This window comes from Lepus europaeus, chromosome 15 (genome assembly GCF_033115175.1).
Source record: "Lepus europaeus isolate LE1 chromosome 15, mLepTim1.pri, whole genome shotgun sequence".
NCBI classification, from domain to species: Eukaryota; Metazoa; Chordata; class Mammalia; order Lagomorpha; family Leporidae; genus Lepus; species Lepus europaeus.
The window spans coordinates 59,541,452-59,567,273 of record NC_084841.1 but is presented as its reverse complement, the minus strand read 5'-3'; the positions used below and the strand labels follow the sequence as shown (position 1 = coordinate 59,567,273).

At 45.6% G+C, this 25,822-nt stretch overlaps 1 protein-coding gene across 1 annotated transcript in view; it reads right to left on the bottom strand.

Moving 5' to 3' along the window:
• The window catches only part of ARHGEF28 (Rho guanine nucleotide exchange factor 28), a 330,489-nt gene that overhangs the window by 192,498 nt on the left and 112,169 nt on the right, over positions 1–25,822 (bottom strand). Inside the window, 2 exon segments of the mRNA XM_062212247.1 lie at positions 4,972–5,265; positions 8,530–8,677. Coding sequence (XP_062068231.1) covers positions 4,972–5,265; positions 8,530–8,677 — 442 coding nt within the window.

Below are 25,822 nucleotides of genomic sequence, written 5' to 3'. Positions count from 1 at the left end.
CACTGTGGCTTAGCGGGTAAAGCCACTGCCTGCAGTGCCAGCATCCCATACGGGCGCTGGTTCGTGTCCTGGTTGCTCCGCTTCTGATCCAGCTCCCCGCTAATGCGCCTGGGGAAGCAGCAGAGGATGGCCCAAGTGTTTGGGTCCCTGCCACTCATGTGGGAGACCTGGATGAAGCTCCTGTTTCCTGGCTTTGGCTTGGCCCAGCCCTGGCCATTAAGGCCATCTCAGGACTGGGCTAGTAGATAGAAGATTGATCTCTCTCTCTCTCCCCCAACTCTAAATCTTTCAAATAAAAAAAGGAAAAAAAAAATGTGTGTCCTGTTTAAAAAAAAAAAAAAAAAAAAAAAACTAGTATAACCCAGTGGATCCAGGGCATCCATTTTAGTCTTTACCAAATGTTCTTGTTAATAATTAGTAATTAGAAACTTGTTCATTCGTGCTCATTTACTTGATTTAGTCAATGCAATAAACCTCTAGGCTCCCCCCATACTCAGTATCTAATATAATTTCTAAAGTAAAAAGTCAAAACCAACATAGAAAGATTTATATTTGAATATATTTGTCTAACTGGTCGATTTAGTTAAAAAAAATGGAATAAATCTGACAAAAGTATCCTGATAAATAGAAAAGTTATGGCAGGGCCGGGGCTGTGGCATAGAAGGTAAAGCTGCTGCCTGCAGTGCCGGCATCCCATATGGGCTCCGGTTCGAGTCCCGGCTGCTTCACTTACAATCCAGCTCTCTGCTATGGGCTGGGAAAGCAGTAGAAGATGGCCCAAGTCCTTGGGTCCCTGCATCCACATAGGAGACCCAGAAGAAACTCCTGGCTCCTGGCTTTAGATTGGCACAGCTCTGACCATTGCGACTAATTGGGGAGTGAACCAGCGGATAGAAGACCTCTCTCTCTCCCTCTCTCTCTCCCTCTCTCCCTCCCTCTCCCTCTCTCCCTCTCTCCTTCCCTCTGTAACTCTAACTTTCAAATAAATAAATAAATCTTTAAAAAATGAAAGTTATGGCCTTGCCATCTAAAATCAAGCAATAGCCATAACATACATATATAACAGTGCTGAGCTACAAACAGGTGGTGGACTGAATGAAATCCCAGAAGATGGCCATCAGCCCTCAAGTGAAGCCGAGCTTAAAACACAGATGTCAACCCTGTGCCAACACTGATGTGGTAGAGTAGCTCCATTGCAAGTCCAGGCTGCAGGCAATGCTACATACAGCACTATCAACCACCGCAAGAAGGTCTAAAAAAGCTCCCTAGAGATATTCAAAGAGCACAGAAGATCAGGACTTTATCCTTTGTCTGTAGCTCCACTTGTCCAAACCAACTGCGATTTGTTCCCATGCCTGGACATCAAATGTGCTTTCTATATACAGAAATTCATTCACACACACACAAACACACACACACAGAAGCCTACTTTTACTGAGGACTCAGTATGCTCAGACACTGGTCTAGAGGCTTTGCCATGTTGTATAATTTAATCATCACCATGAGCTAGTAAGGTGAGTGCTATTATGCTTCATTTTAGAAATCAAAAATGTGTAGCAACAGGACCGAAGTACATTGCCCGGGTCTCATAGCCACGAATCAGCAAGATCAGGACTTGAATCTGACTACAGAGCAGATATTCTTAACAACTAGGACACTGCAATTGTTTTTCCATGGAGTACAATGTCTCTTCATGAGAGAGAACTGGACGGTTTTTGTCTCACGAAAATCCATGTGTGAGATATAAATCCTGGCCCGGGAGTCAGGAGGGGATGGTACACAAAGCTGCCCGTTCTAAGTGTATGGATAAATCAAGGGTCATTACAGACGGGGGCTTGGTAAACAAGAATACCTCTTAAAATAGCAATGACAATGGCAGTAAGACGGCCCTTAACAACTTAGTGTCTAGTCCAGTGTTCTCCAAACACATTTGATCATGTATTTCTACCAGCAAGAGTAACTGAGCATTGCATACCCAGCATGGAAAACTGCAGGCATGTACCACTAGCAATCCACAGATTGAATATCAGGAAATCTTCATTTACTTCTAAGTTTGGGCAAGAAAAATAAATCACGTGGGTAACATGAATTTCATTCTGGAAGCCCTTAGTTGAAGAAATTTGTGTGCGGTTTCCAATCTTCATGGACTTCGACCATTTGTAACTTTACTGACACAAAATGCGCCTCTGCACGCATCTAACTAAAGGGGTTCAGGGGGCCTTGCGACTGCCCCGCCTCTGTCCCTCCCTGAGGCTCTGGCACTCCGGACTCACACACTCGAGTGCGGTGGCTGGTCAGAAATCACGACAGCTCTGTGTCTTTGTCAAATGGATCTGCCTTCCAAACAGTAAATAAACCTCGAATAGTACCCATGTTAATATTAATTACGAATAACTAGATAATTATTAATAATTATTAATAATCATTAATAGTCATTGATAGTAAGACATCTTTAAATGTTTTTAAAACCCAAGAGGTTTAAGCCAGAATACATTATATATGTACACGTGTGATATACCTATACCTGACATAGATACCATAAATGAGTACATACATACATGAAATATGAAGGATATATCCCATGAGATCTTCAAGTATCACAACTTCAACTCCCCAAATACCTCATATCCCTTGTTTAGGTCCTTAGGGATAACGGTGAGCAAAATAGACACAACCCATGCCTCAGGAAGCCCACCCCCTTACACATGTCAATCAGCACACAGGATTTAGGCATGGATCAGCTCTGGCCTAGACATGTGACTTCTCTCTAATTCAATACCTTAAAAAGTAAGAAATGGGGCCGTCATGGTGGTATAGCGAGTAAAGCCACCGCCTGCAGTGCTGGCATCCCATGTGGGAGCCACTTCAAGTCCTGGCTGCTCCGCTTCCAATCCAATTCTCTGCTATGGCCTGGGAAGGCATGGAGGATGGCCCAAGCCCTTGGGCCCCTGCACCCACATGGGAGACCCAGAAGAAGCTCCTGGATCCTGGCTTCGGATCATCTCAGCCCCAGCCGATGCAGCAAACTGGGGAGTAAACTAGCAGATGGAAGACCTTTCTCTCTCTCTATGCCTCTCCTTCTCTCTCTGTATAACTCTGACTTTGAAATAAATAAATAAATCTTTAATAAAAAAAAAAAAAGAAAGAAAGAAACTTCCTTAAGTGACCAGGCGAGTTTTTGCATAGCCCTGATGAAAGGAGAGATCTGAAGATCCCCTCTGATGGTGGTGTATGGCCTATAATTCTTTTTTTTTAAAGAATTATTTTATTTATTTGAAAGAGTTACAGAGAGAGGTAGAGCCAGAGAGAGAGAGAGAGAGCAACAGAGAGAGAGAGAGCGTCCATTCCACTGGTTCACTCTCCAAATGACTGCAACAGCCAGAGCTGAGCTGAGCTGATCCAAAACTAGGAGCCAGGAGCTTCTTCTGGGTCTCCCACGTGGGTGCAGGGGCCCAAGGTCCTGGGCCATCTTCCACTGCTTTCCCAGGCCACAGCAGAGAGCTGGATGGGAAGAAGAGCAGCCAGGACTTGAACCGGCAGCCATATGCGATGCCAGCACTGCAGGCTGGGGCTTTAACCCACTGCACCACAGCACCGGTCCTTGGCCTATAATTCTGTTCACAAAGCTCACACCCTTTCACCTGGAGTAGCACACTTAATCTTATCTATTATCATTTCAGTCAACCTGTAACTGCACTGGAATTTATCAGGAAGCAGAAATTCTTAAAAATTATACCATCCAACCACAAAACTAAGATCATGGGAAGAACAAAGACAGCAATATGTTGTAGTTAATAAAACACAGAGCAACAAATCACATAACTTGTAATTATCATACACAGCATCTATTAAACATCTCTTAGTTCAGCCTAATGCCTGGTATGTGCCTATAGAACATCTATAGCTCTGTTCACACCAGACTCTAAATAGTTGGTATATTTTGAGATTTGTTTATTTATTTGAAAGTCAGAGTTAGAGAGAGAGAGAGAGAGAGACAGAGAGACAGAGAATCTTCCACTTGTTCATTCACTTCCCATATGGCCACAACAGCCAGGGCTAATTAAGGCTGAAACCAGGAGCCAGGAGCTTCATCCAGGTCTCCCACATGGGTACAGGGGCCCAAACAGTTTGGCCATCCTCTGCTGCTTTTCCAAGGTAATTAGCAGGGAGCTGGATTGCAAGTGGAGCAGCCAGGACTGGAACCAGTGGCCATATGGGATGCCTGTGTTGCAGGTGGTGGCTTTAACCCCTACACCACAACACCAGGCCCAAACAAACAGCTGGTATTCAGAATCCAATTGGCCTTTAGTAATTCCAAAAGTTACTACAAATGTAACACAAAGATATTATAAAAGTTTAAAGAGACAGGAATGCTAATGGTCCTGACCTGGCCAACACACATTTACATACCTGTTTGACCTATCACACCATACGCCTTAAATATCTACAATTACTATGTGTCAATATACAATTTTTTTAAAGTTCAAATACCCAAATGTTGTCAGTAACATTGACATCTTTAAGGGATGTCAACCCACAGGTCACTTCCTGCATGACCACGTTTCTTCTAAGTGTTTTGCAGATCCGCTGGCATGCTCTTCCCTGCACAGTGATCCTCCCTATTTGGAAATATGCCAACAGTGCCCCCTTCTCACAGCAAGAAAACTTGCCAAGGGCGGTGGAGCCCCAGCCTAAAACCACGGGACCCAGAGCTTGCCATGAAGAACCACTCCTTTCCCACTTGAGACCAAGCTCTTCTCCTCCACCTCCCCACACCTTCTGAGACGGCGTAGCATCAGCCAGCCCAGAGACAAGTGGCTCAGGCCTCAGGGAACCCAGCCACATCGGAGCCAGGCTCAGGAGCAAATGCACAGGGACACCCACCCACCAGGAGAGCAGACACTAAATTGTAAGGGGCGTTCTGAGCCTGCCACGGGGAGGCGACATCTGAGTTTTCTGGCAAAGACCCACCTTCGAGGGAAGGGCTTCCCAAGACAGTCCACCCCAGAGGCAGCTCCAGCTGGGTCAGAGCCAGCACGAGCTCCTCATCCAAAGCAGGCAGCGCTCCCACCGTCAGGGCAAACGGGGTCAGCAGAGTCTGATGGCTGCAGGTTGTGAGGCGATCGGCCTGGGTCACCAGCAAGCGGGCCAGCCTGCAGGCCATGTTGTCCACATAGGTCACGGAGCCGGAGCCCATGATCACTGGCGAGTAACCCTCCGAACAGAGGCACACAGACACCGCCACTGTCTCCTGGAGCCCGTGGCCTGGAAGACAAGAAGGTGAGCGGGTGAGTCCCAGGGGGCCCCCAGGGAAGGCTCCGCAGCCCCACCTGAGCAGAGCACACTCAGCAGGAGGGCAAGGCACACAGCAAAGGCCACCCAGTCCTGTCCGTAAGACACTTCTGTCAGTCCCAAGCATCGGCATCTGGCAAACCTTCACCTTTTACTTCTATCCCGAATTCAAGACTGGCGTCCTGAAGGCCTTTGTCCTTTCCGTCTCTGTCCTTTCCTACTAAGTCATTGTCTGTGTCCATAATTAGGTAAGTGCTGCTTTTCTAAGATAACACCAGAAAATTGCAGAAGTTCACCTACTTCCATGGAAATCCTTTGAACGGGAGCTAAGGTAAGTGAAGTCTACTCATCACCCACTGCCTATAATAATATATACATCATCCAGTGCTCCCCACTTCCACAAGAGTTGCACTTGTCTTGTGTGCATTCTTTTTTTTTATTATTTATTTTTTTGACAGGCAGAGTGAACAGTGAGAGAGAGAGATAGAGAGAAAGGTCTTCCTTTTTGCCGTTGGTTCACCCTCCAATGGCCGCCGCGGCCAGCGCGCTGCGGCCGCCACACTGCGCTGATCCGATGGCAGGAGCCAGGTGCTTCTCCTGGTCTCCCATGGGGTGCAGGGCCTAAGCACTTGGGCCATCCTCCACTGCACTCCCTGGCCACAGCAGAGAGCTGCCTGGAAGAGGGGCAACCGGGACAGAATCCGGCGCCCCAACCGGGACTAGAACCCGGTGTGCCAGCGCCACAAGGCGGAGGATTAGCCTGTTGAGCCATGGCACCGGCCTTGTGTGCATTCTTAATACCCAGGTCAGCAAACTTCTGTGTAGGCACATTTTTACACTGCCCTTGGCAGAATTTCCAGAGGTGAGCGGTACCAAACTGCTGTGATTACAGAGCAGAGAAGAGGCACTCGCTGCCACTGGCCCACAGCACGGCCAGTGGGCACAGTCATTCCTGCTTTGCCTGTTCCCCAAAGCCTTTCGCCAGAGGCTATGCTGCCAGGCCTTCAAGGAACAAGAGCAGGCCAAGCTTCTTTGAAAAAGCACTGCCTTCATCCCTACAGGGAAATGGTGGCAGCGGTGGGAGTGCAGAGTGCACCCAGCCCACCGGTATCCCTACAGAAATCTGCTTTCCATGTTCCTGAAGGGTTCCATGGGAAAACTGGAGCCAGGGAGATTGAACGTCCAGAGCTGGAAACAGAGAGTATTGTCCCCCTTTAGGGCACCCACAAACATGAAGGGCATCTCACTTCTCAGCAGGCCACAACAGAACCAGAAATATTTTCCTTAACACACAAGGAGAGAGAGGGGGTTTGCCCCTGTGTATATACAAAGAAAAAGGTAAAACAAGAAGTCTTGATGTTAGGAGTGGTGCTTTGGTTCTTAATTTTATTCTCTTTCTATAAGAGGAAACGACAATAATAACAAAAGAAAAAAACGAAAGTAGGAAAGACATAGGTGTAAATGCCTAAGCAAAGGACAGAAGAGACCAAGAGCCCAAGAAAGCCAGATGCCACTAACTGATCAGTTATTTTTTTAAAACATTCATTTATTTATTTGAAAGGTAGATTAACAGCGAGAGAGAGAGAAAGAGAGAGATAGAAGGGAGAGGGGAAGAGAGAGAGAAAGAGAAAAAGAGAGAGAGAGATCTTCCATCCACTGGTTCATTCCCCAAAGAGCTGCCAAGAAGCCACCAAAGCCAAGAGCCAGGAGCTTCTTCTGGGTCTCCTACATGGGTGCAGGGGCCCAAGCACTTGGCCCATCCTCTGCTGCCTTCTCAGGCTCACTATCAGGGAGCTGGATCAGAAGCAGAACAGCCAGGACTCAAAAGGCACCCATATAGGATGCCAGCTTTGCAGGCAGGGGTTTAACCCACTGCACCACAACGTGGCCCCTGTTTTTTTTTTTCTTATAAAGATAGAAGCTAATGGGCCAGTGAAAGAAATGCTTAAAAATGCTCACAGTCTCAGGAATCAGACAATGAAGCCGTTCGATGAGCAAGAACAAGCAGGTCTCTCCAGCTTGCACCATGTCCATGTTGTCTGCCACACGCAGCAGATACACTTTTTAAAGCCAGTCCATCTGAACTCAGAATAGTGATTAGCAGGGGCTGGAGAGGATGGAGGGAGGAAGGATGGAGGGGGGGTGGATAACACATAACAAAAACATTAAGAGTGAGGCCAACCTTATCTGTAAGAAAAACTGAAGGTTGCCTGGATGATAAAACTTAAGTGGCCCTGAAAGACCCACAGTTAAGAAAAACTAACCCACTAACAAGGACAAAAAAACAACCTCCCTATCTTACAGGTAATGACATTTTATTTTATTTTTTTTATTTTTTTGGAAAAGTAAAAAGAACAGAGATGGGGGGGGGGGGCTGCAACAGTGAGGACTAGGCAAGGCTAAGTCTAAGAATCCAGATCTCAATCTGAGTCTCCCTCAAGGATGACAGGGATGCAAGCACTGGAGCTGTCATTTCCTGCATCTCAGGGTGCACATTAGCAGGGGGCTCAATCAGAAGCAGAGAAGCTGGGCCTAGAACCTGGCACTGCAATAGGAGATGCAAGTGTCCCAGGCTGCACCCTAACCCTGCACCAAACGCCTGTCCAGGTAATGACATTTTAGTTCCACCTTAGGTTAAAGCTTGATGTTCTTAGATGCACACTCCACACCCTGATGGAAATGTCCAGTAATGATCTGAGAAGGATTGGTCACTTATAATACACTAATCTGGCATCTGTCACCAAGACACTTGAAGATAACAACTGGAGGAATTCCAGGTTTCAGAACATGAGCATTTTAGGGTCTGGGAGAGAAAGCTCTGGAGCCTAAAATCAAGGAAGACTGTAGCTGCAGAGAATGCCCAGGAAAGAATCCCAGCAACCCAGAGAGCGAGGTGGGGGAGGGGAGAGCCTGGGGCTGCCAGGCTGACCACAGGGGAATGAGGAAGAAAGAATGAAGGCAAACTTTGTCTGTGTGTGCTCTGCCCAAGAACCCACTGGGATGAAGGAGAGCATAGTTAAGATATAGTGTTTCTTGCACTTGACTGCATTCAAAGCATAAATAACCTTGAGAGTCAGGTGCAGCCAGACACAGTCAGGGCTTCTGATGGACGGACCTCAGAGGCGAGCTAACACTGGGCGAGTGGCTTCCCCACGGGGGCACACACACTGGCATGCAGGGCCCCCGGCGCCCTTGCTGGCCCATGTCCCTGGGCTGACAATGAGGAAGACACCTCACCTGGCACGCTGGACTGCAGAACATTGGCCTCTGCACGCTCTGCGATCACGACGTGTCTCTGATGCGACCCATTGTAGATGAAGTAGAACTCGGCATCTTCAGGAAGATAAACATTTTTGCCGAATTTCGCATAGACGGTCGTCTGTCCCTGAAAAACCAATGAGTCAGAGCGTAGTCACGCTTCCTTGTCCTGGCTCCAGGAAACCGAGAACTGGAGGGCCCAGGCCCAAAGCAGTGTCAGTCATTATATTCACTCCATGTGGCTCAGCTCAAGTGTCACAAATCCTTTCCAACAACAACGTGCTTGACATGGAGGAAGACACTTCCTGTTAGACATAGGTGCAGGTGTCAGAGCTGCTTTGTTCTGTTTGTAAAGTTGAAGCAATTCAGAGCATAGAGAAGAAGTTTTTTTTTTATTATTATTATTTACTAGATGCACAACTGTGATGTTTCATTGCCTTTTCTGAGTCCTACCTGTTAAATATCCTTGCTTGTATTAATTTTCAACCTGTTCCTGAAATACAACTATTAGTATGAAAATTCAAGATAATCACTCCTAGCTCTGGCCTCACACTGTACTGGAGCACGGTAGGTTGCAAGAACCTTAAATAGCCACCAACATGGTTCCGTAAACAGGACAACTGTTGGGACAGTGGGGACTGGCTATGCCAGTTCCCATAGCCCGTTGTTCTCCCCTAGGGGAGTGCCGAGTCCTTGTTCGCAACTGCTCTGGCCCCACACTTTCTCTGGGGAACTTTTGGTTGGCACAAGGCCCTGCAAAGTGCTCTGGCGCCAAGCAGAAGAACTGCCACTTTGGGTCACTGAGGCACGGTCTCAGGACGATCGTCCAAGGAAGTGGGGCAGTAGGCTTTTTGCACAGGCTGAATTGGCAAGCGTGGTCACCCACGAGCCTGCCAGGTCATCCGGGCACCCCAAGAGACTTCAGAGGACTCGTGACCCTCCCCACTAGAAACTAGAGGCAAGACAGAGCCAGACTCCACGGAGGAGGCACATTCCGCCCAGCCTACAGGAGCGGCCGGGAGATGGAAACTAGGAGGAGAAGGGGTCGCCTACTTGGAAAGCCGCCAGAGCTCAGTGCCTTGTGGAGAAGCATCTGGGCTATTGTGTGCTTGCCCAACCAAAACACACCCGCTCCCTCAGAGGTCCTCACCCTGCAACCACAGAGCACAGTGAGCAGAGTCTCCCCTGTCTCCCTAACATCTGTTTGACAAAGATCAGCACGACACTCCAGAGGCTACTTGAGGATAATCAGAGCAAAAACAAAATCAGTGTCGGGCTCTTTGTTTCCAGTAGCCAAGTGGTTCTTAGGCCCAAATGCTTTTTAAATGAAATAGCTGTTTTCTGGTGCTTTGCAAGCCATCACACACACATGTAAGTTGTCTGAAATGATGAACTTGGATGGACTGCAGGGCTCTGAGAAAGCCATCGGTTCTCAATTTGCAATTGTCCCTTCTCTGATGGGAGTGTGTACGCACACTCACACACTCTCTCACACACGTAATCAATAGAAAGCAACATGCCAAGAAAAATCTACCATACAATAGCTTCAAAAAAAAGTTCAGGAAGGAGAACTGAAAAGTAAAAAACAATAACAAATGTCTGACATGACTGAGAGAGGAAACTTCGATGAAATTCCATTTCCTAAAAAAGGAAGAACAGCTTGCGTTAGTCATGTTCCTGGTTGCTAAAGGGATTGTTAATTCTCCAGGGGCAGAATCTAACTTGGCCCGTTTGTAACTATCTTTTAACAGAAAGTGAATTGTATAAACAGATCAAAGATTTTCAAAGATCCCAAGGATATCTAATCTGCACCTATTCAACATAATGGTCGTATTGTAATTTAGTTGGATGAACAAGGACTATAACTTATGAACAACCCTTTCTAATGCAATATAAACCCAAACAACCATTGTATAATTCATTGTGCTTCCCTTTCAAGAACCACACCATGCTTTACATTGGTAACAACAGACAACATTCATATCAGAACTAAGATGTATCCACAAAAAAAGCAAAAAATATCCAGAAATCCTCACACTAAGGATAACATTCAGCAATAAGAGGAGGTACTTATTTGGTGATCACAAAGACAGAAGGATATAGTTAAAGATATCACAGAGACTAAGGTAAGAGATGATAAAGAAACCAACAGAGAGACTCCATGAGATAGAAGGGGTGGGCAAGGGGACAGTATTGTGGTACAGTGGGTCAAGCCACTACCTACAACACAGGCATCCCATATGGGTATGTGTTCATGTCCCATCTGCTCCACTTCCTATCCGTTCCCTGTTAATTAGCTTGGGAAAGCAGTGGAAGATGATTCAGGTACATGAGCACCTGTCATCTAAGTGGGGGACCTGGATGGTGTTCCAGGCTCCTGGCTTCTGCCTGGCCCAACCCTGGCCATTGCAGGCATTTAGGGATTAAACCAGTGAATGGAAGATCTCTCTCTCTCTCTCTCTCTCTCTCTCTCTCTCTCTCTCTCCGTTTCTCCCTCCATTTCTGTAACTCTGTCTTTCAAATAAACAATTCTTTAAAAAAAATAAAAAAGGAGTGAAAGGAGAGGGAGACTGGGAGAAAGAATGAAGGTAAATGAACTAGGACATAAATACACAGAAAAGACAACTCGACAGAGACGGATCTAGGTCAAGACAGGCAGGAGGACGGGCTTCTGAAGGAATGTGCTCAGGAACAAGGATCCCTCAATTCATCCACCACATGGGACAGCTGTGGCGAACGCTGCGGCCACTGACACCCTGCTCGTCTTCCTAAAAGGCCACCAAGTTCACTTTTTGGCAAAGATAAATTACGAATCACAGAATTCCAGAACACCCTTCACTTCCCCACCTGGATTCAACTGGAAACCATCAACCTTCCTAAGTAAATTTGTTGGCATCGCTACCAGGAGAGCTTGGACTCTGTCACAGAAGCACAGAGATATGCTATAATCTTTCTATCAACTCACTCCATCCCAAACAGAAATCACCCAAAGACTCCACCGGCATGTCTGAAAACCATCAGAGGTGTGCTAGGCAGAGCTCTCTTCCCAAATGAATCTATACATTTAGTGGACTCCAGCTGAAGCCCACACTGATTTTTTTTTCAAATGACACTCAACAAGCTTATTGTAAAGTTCATCTGGAAGAAAAAGAAACACAAAAATAGAAATAAAAGGCTGAAGAGAGAATCATGACTGGGCTCAGGCAGGAGGGCAGAGCTTGCCCTACACAAAGCAAACCATAATAAGTCCAGAGTATTTAAACAGTGTGATAGTGGCACAGAGACAGACCTTAAAGTAGGAACTCCAGAGGCAGGCCCATGTACCCATGGAAACGATGCAATAAAGGTGGCATTCAAATCAGTGAGGAAAGTGTAGACTGCTAAATAAAGATTTTGAAACAGTGGTTATTCATTACGGGCAAAAAAATACCTTTTATCAAACAGTGAAATTCTCAGTTCAGTATCTCACATAAAAATCTATAAAGACATAAAGGTAGAAATTTATTTAAAGTTTTCCTTATTGGACAAAATGATAGCATTGAAAGACATCCACATTTCTGCAACACTGACACCACCCTGGAGTCTCAACTTGGTTTTGTTTTTCCTAATGCTTCCAGTCTTTTCCTTATGTACAGGCACTTGTTACATAGCTGTACTCCAGGCATAAATACTGATATTTCCTTCTCTCTCCTTTGAATGATATTTGTTACACTAAGATCTTTGGTACTCTTTGTGAATGTATTTCATCAAGTGTTTCATGTTCCATATTCTATGATTATATCAATACTCCACTATTATATGTGATATGTTATCTCCAAATTTTTAACATTATATACACTACTATAATAAACATTTTCATGTATATGTTTATGCTTTAGGGTATGAGTTCCAAAAAAATTTCAGAAATGAGTCCAAGAATGTGAACAAATCGGTCACAAATGGCTAACCTGCTTTCCAAAACTTACGAATTTTCATCAACATTGAGGCTGGCACTGTGGCACAGGTTAAGCTGCTGCCTGCAATGCCAGCATCCTATTTGGTCACCAGCTTGAGTTCAGGTTGCTCTACTTCCAATCCAGCCCTCTGCTGTGGCCTGGGAAAGCAGTAGAAGATGGTCCAAGTCCTTGGGCCCCTGCACCCATGTGGGAGACCCGGAGGAAATTCCTGGCTCCTGGCTCCTGGTTTCGGAATGGCACAGCTCCGACCATTGCGGTTAATCGGGGAGTGAACCAGCAGATGGAAGACCTTTCTTTCTCTCTGCCTCTCCTTCTCTCTTCTGTGTAACTCTGACTTTCAAATAAATAAATAAATCTTTAAAATAAAAGTGTCCCAAGTACTGTCATGCACACTGGAGACCCAGATGAAGCCCCTGGCTGCTGGCTTCAGCATGGCCTAGCCCTAGCTAGTACAGTCATTTGGGGAGTGAGCCAGATGATGGAATCTCTCTCTCTCTGTAACTCTTCCAAATAAAATAAAATGAACCTTGGAACAATTTTTTCTCATCTCTACATGTGCTAGTCAAGTGTCATTTTCATCCCAGTCTTGCCCAAACTATCTTTTGTATTATTTCCTATATTAATAGATTAAAAATGGTGCTCTAATTCATATTTAATGAATACTGATTCATCATATGTAATGTATTAATTACTGATTTAATTCATTGTTTTCCTTTTGTCACTGAAATTCTTTGCCTACTTTTATATGAATTTATTGCTGGATGGCACAACACTGTTAACTTTAACTTAAAGAATCCAGCTCTTCTCTCTTCTGTGTCACACCTGAATCATTTACCTGTAAACTTTAGTCAAACTTGTCCCCTTCCCAATCAGTATCAGAATCACACTCTGTTCCGCTGAACAGTGGGGTTGTGCACCTCTGACCCGCTCAACGCCTGCACAGGAAAAGCCACCAGAGCACCTCCAATGACGCTGAAGGGACAGCAAGTACAGACTAGAAAGGTTTTCCGACTATAATCGTGCCAGTCTGTTTCAATGTTAGCACAAGAAGTATTGGTCAAATAAAGCAATGCTTTCATCCTCGAGCATTTCTCTAGAGAATTCTCCTTGTAAATCTCACCAGCACTCCCCGAGGCCAAGCCTTCCGCTGAACTCTTCCTAAAGACTCAAAAAGGCATTCGGCAGTTCTGCCACTTGGAACCCCTCATCCAGCTCTCCCATCCTCCGCAGACGCCTCCCAGGTGGCAGGTCATTGGCACTCATTTGCGTGTTCTGAGGATGGCTCTATGAGTCTACATCTCTAACACCCTGCAGAACTGAGAGGCAGCATTAGCCTAACCACTGGGTCGCCTTGCCTAATGTTCTCGCTCCTCTCCTCCCTACCTTCCCGCTCACACTCTATTGGAAGACAAGGCACTGGAATCGAATCGGACATTGTTGATAACAACACTATCTGCTGGGCAACAGCCTGACCTGATTTCCACAACATCAGGCATGAGGGGGCAATAAGCAAATACTGTATCTACAGAGGCTGACAACAGGAACAAATGGGGCTGTGGCAAGAGTCTATAAATGGGTTCCAGGCAATCTCAAAACTATAGCAAAATAGTGTGTGTGTGTGCGTATGTGTGTGTGCACGTGTGTGTTCACTTTCTGAGGAACAATGTCCTCTTCTTATTCTCAAAGGCATCCAAAGATTCAGAAAAGTTTGTGAACAGGCAGAAGTGCAAATTGAACACATGCCTTACAATGGTCACCTTTTTAAATGATAGTCAGACGTGGTCCACTGGGTTTCAAGGTATCCCAGCATTCTTTACAGCTTTTATGTTGGGGTGATCTGAGGCAAATGTGAGTTGACACGTGCAACATGAAGATGAAAACTTCCGAAAAGGTGCTGTGAAAACCACTGGGCCAACGTAAACTTAGTCCTCCAAGGAAATAGTACACGTATCTTTGTTCTTAATATTGAAACTTACTCTTCTTGTAATAAAAAAATATTTCTACACAGGGCCTTCCTTGCAGAGTACACAGTGCTGAACTTTGTAAGAGCCTCTAAAAGAAATGGATGTATTATTACCCTGTTTTATGGGTAAGTAAATACAACCACAGGTACTAGTTAGTACTAATATTAACTAGCTCCATGCCCCAGCATCCAATGGACAAGGTTGCATTTTCTTGACTTCTGCCCCACCCTCCAAGTGAGCTGATGCTCTTTGAGAGCTTCTCAAGCATACAGTGTGGATATGGTGCCACAGGAAGTCCTGTGGACACAAGCTATTTGATTTCAAAGGACTGTATTTAACTGAAGCTCTTCTTTAAAAGAAAGTGTGGAAATGCAAGACCTACTTCTCGTGTGCGCACATATACGGACTTTTCTGTATACCAGAACTTCACAATTGATAGAGTGCTTCCTTGTGTATTTTCTCATCTTGTTCCCACCATGACTCTCAGGAGCCATCGCTGTGATCCTCTTTGAGAACTCTGAAAACATCACATCTCGAGAGCAGCAGAGGCAGAAACCCCACCCACGGCTCCCTAGCCAGCCCAGCACCCGTCTCTCCCATGGCGTGACCGCAGACAGCGGGGGTCCAAATGCTGAGCGATGAACACACACCTTTACATTTAATTCATCATCTTACATACTTAAAATAGGGCTTCTCATGCTGAAGTCTGCAGGCAGGTGTATAGGCAGGTGGGGAAATGTCCCCAACGCCCCCAAAGATATGCCACAGTTTTAGGCATTTATTTGGGGAACTTGCCTTTTAATCAAAGTCTTAGGAGCACGTGATTCCAAAACAGTTTTTAAAAAATAAATAAATAAAAAGCACTGATGTAGAGAATGCTTAAGCGTCTATCTTTTGTATGGTATCAAGGTTACTCAAATTTATCAAAATTCACATAAATACAAATTGGTTAAGGCCAACAGGATATAACAGAATGTCATTTTCTGAAGGAAGGTTAACTAAAATGACTTAAAAGATTTCTAAGACATTTCTTCAGAAACATTCTTTGGAGTATGAATAACACTGAAGTCAATATCCCTACCGAGAACAAAACGAGAAAAAAGATTAAAGAATCATTCCTAAAGGATCAGAGAGCAGTGGAAATACTGAGGACAAAATGTAATAAAATTCCAAAGAGAGGAGAATCGCTCAGAGGTGTGATAGAAGCCAGAAGACAATGGAATGATACTGACAGAGATAAAAGAAAACAATTGATGTCCGAAAATTCCATTCCTAGGAAAAACACTCTTTAAGAAATCAGAATAAAGTGTTTAAAACAAACAGTGAGGAAATTCATTGCTAGTAGACAAGGAAATTATTCAAACAGAAATAAAATGATCTCAGACAGAAACATGTAAATGCAGGAGGAAATGAGAAACAGTGAAATTGGTAAATACATGAGTACATATAATTAATATCAATCAAATCAGTCAAATGTGCAAAGTAATTTTATAAAATTGTGTTTTATAAAATATATAACAAAATGTTTGACCAAACATTATGGCATAGAGCTTAAAATATTTGTAGAGGGTGGGTGTGTGGCACAGTGGGTGAGGTCACCTCTTGAGATGCCCACATCCCAAATCTGAGTGTCTGGGAAGGAATCCCACCTTCACTTCTGATCCAGTGTCCTGCTGATGTGCCGAGGAGGCAGCAGATGAAGGCCCACGTACTTGGGTTCCTGCCACCCATGTGGAATCCCAGATGGAGTTCCTGACTCCTGGCTTCAGCCTAGCCCAGTCCCAGCTGTTGCAGTCATTTGGGGAGTGAACCAGCAGATGGAAGCACTCTCTCTCTCTCTCTCTCTCTCTCTCTCTCTCTCTCCCTCTCCCTCTCTCCTTGCCTTCTCTGTGTCACTCTTTCAAGTAAACAAAAATGAGATCAAATATTTGCATAACTACAATGTATGACAATAATGTAAAGATAGATGGAATTAAAGTATCTAGCAGTACTGCAAAAGTGTTAAAACTAATAACTTACAATATTTATAACAGGTCATATATGAGTGTACTTCAAAATAGTTCATGGAAAATGAAATACAAATGTAATATACCTTTTGAAGATCTCTGGTACATGTTTTAACTTAAGCATAATTGTTAACACTGGCAAAAGAATGCATAACTAACAAATTATAGAGGGAAAAATAAGTAATAGAAATAGTCGATTAAACAAAAAGAAGATAAGAGAATCAAGGAACATAAAACTTGTGTGCCAGATAGACTGCAAATGGCTATAAAAGGAGTCTTCAGAAAGTTCATGGAAAATGTATATTACCTTTCATTCCATTTTCTATGAATTGTTGGAGCCCATTGTATGACAGATATTAATCCAACTATATCATCAATTAAAATAAATGTAAATGGACTAACTGCTTTAAAAAGAACACCAAAACTGTCAATTCAGACTTTTTTAACTCAAAAAATAAAAAACAATACCTATATACTGCTTACCAGAGATGTATTTTAAAAGTAACACAAAAAGCTAAAAAATAAAAAAGACATACCATGCAATACTAATCAAAAGAAAGGTAGGGTAGCCAAAATAATATCAAAGTGGATTTTAAAGCAAGACATATCATTAGGGAAAGAGAGGAAGTTTTCAGCATAAAAAAGGCCAGTTGAACAAGATGATATCGTAAGATTAAACTTTTATGCACCTAATAATACAGCTTCAAAATATAAAGAAAAGGATTAAAAATCCAAAAGAACAAATAGACGAATCCACAGTCTCCTTGGGAAATCTTAACATGTCTCAACAGCTGATAGAACAATAAGACAATAATATGACAAAGACAAAACGGATTTGATTGAAACAATTAAAACCACAAATTAAATGTATATATTTATGAAAGTCACCCAGTATTCAAACTTCTGCAATAAACTCAAGAATTCAAAAAACATAAACACACAAATCAAAACAATCTTATGTATCTTTCACGTATGAGAGAATGAGTCACCACGACAGAGCTGAAATAGCCTTTGTTCTTGTAGCACAGAATTGACTAAAAAAATTCATGATAGAGGTCAGTAAGTGACCCCAGATTCCTCATAAGACCAGAAGCAGGCTTTTAAAAACTCTTTTGCTTCCGTTCTTTTCAAAATCAGTGACTTACTCACCAATTCCATGAAAACATACACGGAAAATAAATGTCTGACCCTTTAAATGGCAGATTACAGAGAAAAATGCACTGGGTTGGGTAAAAGAAAACTTAGATAATAATCTCCACTCTTGCATGATCTTGGTATTTCTCAAATAAAGGCTCTGCATACAGTCCCCCAAACAATAGCTACATAAAGAATAAAGCAAAATGCAAGTTAAGCGTTGGACACAAGTTGGTATTTTCATCTTACTACCAGCCTGAGTCATCACTAAAGACAGCCACGCAAAACTGCTATTTCAGCTCTACTCAACACTGATGAAAACCTAGGAACTCCCACAGAATGAGCCTGGTCCAGCGCCACTCTACTCCTGTCTGACACTCCTGGGCCACAGAATACTTTGATATAAATATAGACAAAGGTGACAACACATTCAGAGGCAAAGGACAAGGATGCCAAAGGGATGCAAACCCCGTGTTGTCACAGGAGGAACAATTGAAGGAACTCGGATTGTTTTGCCAGAGAAGAGGGGACTTAGGCGTAAACAGTGAGCATTGCAAATATCCGAGGGTCAATCATGCAGACAGGGATTAGACAGATTCTGCAGGCCCCAGGGGAGAGCAGGGAACAATGGAGGGAAGAACAGGGGGAAAAGTCCAGCTCCAGGGAGAGCCTTCGAAGCAACAGAGGTGTCCAAGGACCACCAGGATTGCTTCCACTCCGGAGGAAAAAGGCACCACCAAGATATTGTAGGGGTTTTCTTATTGTCTTTCTGTTTGATTTGTTTCTTCTAAGAGAGGATGGGACTAAATAACTTGAAAGCTTACCCAGTCTTGAGCATGCAGAATCTAAAATATCTGGTGAGTAGCTCCTAATTAGTAATTTCAATATAAAAATGGGTGAGTCTAGATCATCGGGACTTTTTAAAACTAATTTCTCACTTTTGCTTTGCTTTCTGTTGCTAGCTCCCTAGGTTGATGTTCAGTTTATTTTCATTCTCTTTGTGCTCGCTTCAGCAGCACATATATTTTCATTGTCTAAACTGATGATCCCCAAACTGAGATCAGGGGAACCCTAGGTTCTAATAAAAAGATGTTATAGGTTCAAAATCACCCCCTCTAAATTTTATTTTGAAAATATGTTTCCGATTACTCCTAAACCTAAAAAACATTGCCATTCACTAAAATGTATTATTTACCAATTTTAAGGAATGGAAGAACTGAACTGCCAGGCTAAGTCATTATCCACTGAATGACAATTTGAATTCAAACTAGAGGGGCTGGCACTTTGGTGTAGTAAGTTAAGCCTCCCAAAGGGGCACCAGTTCAAGTCCCAGCTGCTCCATTTCCAATTCAGCTCCCTGCTACTGGCCTGAGAAAGCAGTGGAAGATGGCCCAAGTGCTTCAGCCCTTGCCCCCACATGGGAGACCCAGAAGAAGCTCCTGCATCCTGGCTTCAGATGGGCCCAACTCTGGCTGATGCAGCCATTTGGGGAGTGAACCAGCAGATGGAAGACCTCTCTCTGTCTCTCCCTCTCTCTGTATGTAACTCTGCCTTTCAAATAAAGAAATATTTTTTTAAAAAAGAATGCACTTAGAATCATAAAGTTTTCATCAAGTTTATGTATTAGTTCCCCATAAAACTCTGGAAAAAATATTTCTACTAGCAAACAATAAGACACCCCACCCCACCCCCACCCCCCGCCACCCCATGGCCTGATCAGGATCTCTAGGGCCCTGTGACTACAGGGCGCCCTCTGCCGTCCCGTGAGAGGCCAGCAATGCTCTGACAGAGACCAGTCACTGACAGCCTAAGAAAACATCCCTCCAAGGCCTTTTCATACTTCATGTCATAAACAAGCTTTATCTTTGCAGCTCAGAACTCCAAGCTGCCCATTCTTCAGATTCAGGTTGAACCCAGACAGACAGTAATCCTACATGGTTATTATTTAACACTGGAGATTTTTGCCAAGCCGAGTGTTGTCTGAAGGTCAGTATGGTTCACCTGACATCACTGAATACGCCAAGCCCAAAGCAAAACTAGTCAGGAACACAAAGAAGGGACAGCAACCAGTGGCAGAAATATAGGTCTTCTTACCTCAGAGCAGAGCCACACAAAGCCCTTCTTAGAATGGTACAAAATCTGGGGACAGTGCCCTTTGCCCTCTCATCTGGCTAGCATCTGTACCAGAGCACTCCTTCTACCCTCAACGCGTGTGTATGTGCACATGTGCGCGTGCAGGCATGCGCGTGCGCAGATACACACACACACACACACGGCAAGCCATTCTCAAGTAACAGCACTCCAGGTCCTGCCAAGCCATGCCCAATGCAGGACAAAAGAACCAGGAGCCCTCACCAAGATACACATTCAGGACTCCGCAAGCTACAGGGCTCAAAGCAGCTTCCTAGCTCACGAGAGCAAAACCCTTCACGTTAGGTGAGCAAATCAAAGATCTCTAACAACAGGTGACTGATCTGGGTCTATCAGAGCAGACCTGGGCCCAGAGCTCAGGCTGTCACCCTCCACCCGATCCCTTCCGACACTGCCCCAAGCTGTAGTGATAGACTCTGACTCCTAAACACACCCTCTTCCTCCCCAGGATCAGGGTCGACTGTTCCCCAAAGCCCCCCAGAATCCAGTCTTCATGGCTTCGTGTCCTCTCAGCGTCTGCTGCTCTTTGCCCTCCTCAGTTCAGAGCACAGGCAGGTGGAAGGCAGCCTGGGCACAGCCTGGAAAACACGAAGCCCTGGCAGAACCCAGAAAAGGGGCAAACAGCAGCCCGCAGGTCAGCTCAGCCCCAGCTCGGAAAGAGCCCGTGGGAGAACAGGAAAGCCAAAGACACAGACAGGAGGGCTCAGCAGGGAGGAAAGGCAAAAATAAATCACTGGGCAGCGGGCTGATGACAAGGGCGAGCGGAGACAGTCAGAAAAACAAAGCGACGTGGGACTGCGCCCACTGAAACAGGAGAAGCACACCAGGGATGGAAAACAGACTTGAGGAAGTGAGCAGGAGAGAGGCACTTCTACCCTGGCGGGACTGCAATCTGGAAACACTCTGCAAAGAGGAGGAGGACGAGAGGAAAAGAACAGAACCTCTGGCCCTGACCAAGAACCATCCGATCCAACTCAAGAGCTAGGGGCAGCTTTTCACACTCGAAAGTGCGTCCTGCCACATGATGCACTCATGTACTGAGCTTCCCTTCTTGCAACCGGCATAGCTTTAGAATGCAGAATTGGTCTCTCTCAATCTCTCTCTCTTTCCTTCTCCCTCTCTCTTTTCCTCTCGGGTCAGCTGTGGAGATGCCAATGGCTTGTTTCACCAGCATGAACACTTGGCCAGGGTACACTGAGGTTCACTCCCTCCTGATTCAGCACCAAGCCCACCAGTCCAAGAACAACCATGGCAGCAACAGGTGCAGAGACCTGAATCTCAAAACCTGAGAGCACCAATCATCTTCAGAATAACACCTCCCACTTTCTTGGTGCTTCCCTCCGCACAAGGCACTTACTTCTGCACTTGCTGGCTCATCTGATTTCAGACAGGTGAGTGACTGGTCCAGGAGGCCCCAAGTGGTCAGAACCAGCCCCTGTGTCTCCTGGTTCAGTTGTTCATGCCACAGATGTGCGCTAAGTAGCTCTCAGGTGCTATGGTTGAAACTACCTACATACCTGCATGAAACTTACTCCAGCTATAACTACAAGGGTGGACCTGGGAGGCCTGGAATAACCAAGCTGGGCTAAGGAGGCGGTTGTTTCAGTGAGACAGCAGGAAAGCCTGGTACCCACTGGGCTCCCTCCCATCCTCTGCAGGTCTCAGTTAAGCCTCTCCTCCTTAGAGGCTTCTCCAGAAGTGTCAGCAATTCTACTTTTCATGTTTAGATTTCCTCCTTTTCTTTTAGAAATAAGGCAGGGTATAAACTAATCATTTCTTCCGGTAGATTCTAGGTCCCATGGGACCTGGACAATCCCTCCTGCACAGAAAGGTTTCAAAAAGTTAATTAACTGATTGATTACAAGGAAAGAACGTATTTGCAAAACCAAAAGACTCTCTCTTCCTACTCTGTGTGTGTATGTGTGTGTGTGTGTGTGTGTTTCCACCGCGATCTTTCACACGCCACTTTTTTCTTAGTCCAAAGATAGTTTCAAACTTTCATTCATCAAGTAATTATGGAGCACTTATTTTTAAAATCTCTCAAATACTATTTCAGGAACAAGAGATGCCAACAGTGAGTGAAGCGAGAAAACCCCTGCTCTCACGGTTTAAAGTCTGCTGTTGGAAAGATACAGTAAACAACAGCTATCAGATAATAACCGTGCTAAACAGAGCATTAGAAACAGTAAAAAGCAACCCTCAGGATTTACCCAAGGGAACTGAAAACTTACGTCCACACTAAAACCTACAAGTGGACGTTCATAGCAGCATTACTCAGAATTGTCCAAACCTGGAAGCAGCCAAGACATCCTTCAACAAGTGCTATGATGTGCACACAACTCAAGGTGTCCTCTGAGGGCTCGTGGTGGAGCCTGGTCCCCAAGTTCGTGACGAGAGCTGGCAGAACCTTTAAGAAGTGGAGCCTTAGATGCTTAGGTCACTGGGGCACTGCCCTTGGAAGGGATTAATGCTGGCCTTGCAGGGTAAGTTCGTTCCCACAGAGTGGGTTGTCATCAAAGAGTGAGTTGGCACTGAACACTCTGATGACAGCATCACAGTGTGTATGTATTATTATTACACGTTGGTCCAAACCAACAGAATATATAAACACCAAGAGCGGATCCTAATCTAAGCTTGGGCTTCAGGTGAGTTTGATGTGTCATGACTTATTACAAATTGTTCATCAAACTGTGACATCCTGGTGGGGGACACTAACAAAGGGACAAGTTACACATTATGGGGGTAGGGGAAATATGAGAAATCTCTGTGCCTTATACTTGGTTTCTCTGTGAACCTCAAAGTAGTATAACTAATAATGTTTAAAAAAAGAAAAAATGGTGTCAAAGTGCTACTTTAAATTGGACCAATAGGAAGACCTGTGAGAGGCACGGGGGCTGAGACCTGAACCAAAAGTCTTGAAGTTTATGAGGGAAGAGAAAGGAGTAGAAGAAAGGAGTGGGAAGAAAACAGAAGGGACGGATCAAGGATGAAGCAACAGTGTTGGAAACAACCAGGCAGAGCTGCCCAGCGGGGTATAAAACAAAAGGAGCTACTTGGGCAGCTTTCCTGAGCAATGGTAAGAGCAAGCGGGGCTGGCGCTGTGGCACAGTGGGTTAATGCCCTGGCCTGAAGCGCCGGCATCCCATATGGGCGCCGGTTCTAGTCCTGGCTGCTCCTCTTCCCATCCAGCTCTCTGCTGTGGCCTAGGAGAGCAGTGGAAGACGGCCCAAGTCCTTGGGCCCCTGCACTCGTGGGAGACCAGAAAGAAGCTCCTGGCTCCTGGCTTCGGATCGGCGCAGCTCTGGCCGTTGTGGCCAATTGGGGAGTGAACCATCAGATGGAAGACCTCTCTCTCTCTCTCTGCCTCTCCTCTCTCTGTGTAAATCTGACTTTCAAATAAATAAATAAATCTAAAAAAAAAAAAAAAAAAGAACGGTAAGAGCAAGCAGGAAGGTGACCCAGCCACCACAACAGAGAAACCCACAAAGCTGGCCAGTACATGCTGTGGTCTAAATGTTCCCCTCCAAAACTCACATGGAAATTTAACTGATGGTATTATGAAGTGACTGGAGGGGCTGGTGCTGTGGCATAGCGGGTAAAGCTGCCACCTGTAGTGCCAGCATCCCATATGGGCACCAGTTTGAGTCCCGGCTGTTCCACTTCTGATCCAGCTCTCTGCTATGGCCTGGGAAAGCAACGGAAGATGACCTGCGTGGGAGACCAGGAGGCTCCTGGCTCCTGACTTGCAATCAGCACAGCTCTGGCCACTGCGGTCATCTGGGGAGTGAACCAGCAGATGGAAGACTCCTCTCTCTCACTCTCACTCTCTCTCTCTCTCTCACTCGCTCTCTCTCTCTCCATTTCTCTCTCTCCCTCTCTCGTTGGCTCTCCTTCTCTCTGTAACTCTGACTTCCAAATAAATAAATGAATCTTTAAAAAAAAAAGTGACTGGAGAGCCAGCACTGTGGTAAGGAAGGCTAAGCCTCCGTCTGCAGTACTGGCATCTCACATGGTCACCAGTTTGAGTCTCAGCTGTCTAATCCAGTCTCAGTTCTAATCCTGTCTCAGTTCTAATCCAGCTCCCTGCTGATGATCTGGGAAAGCAGCAGAAGATGGCTCAAGTCCTTGGGCCCCTGCACCCACATGGGAGACCAGGATAAAGCTCCTGACTCCTGGCTTCGCCATGGCCCAGCCCCAGCCATTGCAGCCAATGGGGAGTGAACCAGCAAATGGAAGATCTTTCTCTCTTTCTCTCTCTTTCTTCTCTCTCTCTATCTCTCTCCCCCTCTTTTTCAAATAAATAAATCAATCTTTAAAAACATAAAATAAGTGCCTGGGTAGAGAGCAGAAGCCTTGTGAATAGATCAATGCTGTTATTGTGGGAGTGCATTACGGCAAGAGTGAGATGTTATGAAGTAGGCTGGGCCCCTCCTGCTTCCTTTCTACTGTGCAGACTCCCTTCTGCCTTCCACCATGGGGTGATGCGGCATGAGGACACCACCCGATGCTGCACCATGCCCTCTGACTTCCAGCCTCCAGAACTATGATATACACGTACCAATTACCCAGTCTGTGGTATTTGGCAATAGCGGCAGAGAAAGGACTGACACAGTGTAATAAAATAAAAGCCAGGTGTTGCTCAAGTCATAGCCTCATTGCTGCTTGGGGGACCGTCTGCTAAGCAGCTCCTGCCACTTGGGGCCCTGTTGCCTGTAACATATGGTTCCCAGGTTGCCCTGCTCCATTCCAGCCGTGAGATGAGAAAGAACGTGCAGTCACAGGTTTCCAGCTTGACTACGGCGCCCATCTCTCCTACCACCATGCCACTGGCAAGGACTCGGCTACAGTGAGTTTCATAGCTGTGAGTCCAAGAGAAGGAAGGAACAATTTGGTCATTGGCTCAATCTCTGCCACAGGCCTGACACGTTGAGTGATTCCCAGAGAACATCTAAAAGCTAATAACGTCATCAGACCTAGAATCAAAATTGAATAAACCTCAGAAAAGGAAAAACAAAACAAAGGGGGAAAAAACACAGAAGAGAGCCAAGAGCTCATGAATCACATTGGAAACGATGGCCAAGGAACAGCCTCACTCGCACCCAGCTGTTTGCAAACAGCATAGTCTCTCCTGACTTCTCCCCACGCTAGCCCTCCCCTGCAAGTGCACGCTCCTGAAAACACAAGCTCCCAACTGGTGAAGTTCCATTCCCTGAGGCCAACAACTCAGTGCCTACGATCTGGACGCCACCAGCTCCTCACTGCCCTTTGTCCACCTTCCTCCATCCACATCAGAAAGCAGCAGCCCACCTGGGAAGGGGTCCGTGACTACACAAGGCTGAGAAATGTCACACTCTCTGTGCACTGAAGGATATGCTGCTGCCACCATGACAAATACAAATAAAAGGACAGCGGTCTAAAGGGCACTTAGAAACTGCAAGCCCAGACCAAGAGAAAATTACAGCATTGAGCCCTCATCCTCCTAGGGACAAGCGGCCGCAGCACACGTGACCACTGCTGTCTGTCCCGCCGTGGATTCCCAGAGTGGACGCTGCCGCACCCTAAGCAGCATTCACAGTTGGCCCTCCTCTAGCCAGGGCACCTGTTCGTGAAAGCGAAACCAGCAGCGCACACGGCCACCCTCAGGATCAGAGCCAGCCTGCAAGCCACGTCTAACTGCTCTCAGTTAATCAGTCTAATTCCACAGTCCTTGCGGGAGGTGTCTGTTACAATCTTCATCCGACAACAGGAGAAACAGAGGCAGGGAGTGCGCTGGTCACTTCCACCAATCACACGGCCCGGCAGGAGGCTGAGCCAGGCGGTCTCTGACCCTCTCATACCCAAGCCCGCACGGAGGTGCTGTGCACACTGGTGGTTCTCACACGCTCTTCAAATCCCTGGAAGGCAGGAGGTGCCTCTGCTGCATAGGACTGTGGGTCAGTCCCTCCAGGTCACAGTGACATGGATGAAGCCCTTCACGATACCCGGGGCTTTCTGCCAATTCCTACTTTGCTGCTCAACTTTATTCTCCATTTCCTTGACTGCATCTTGAACTGCTGTAAAG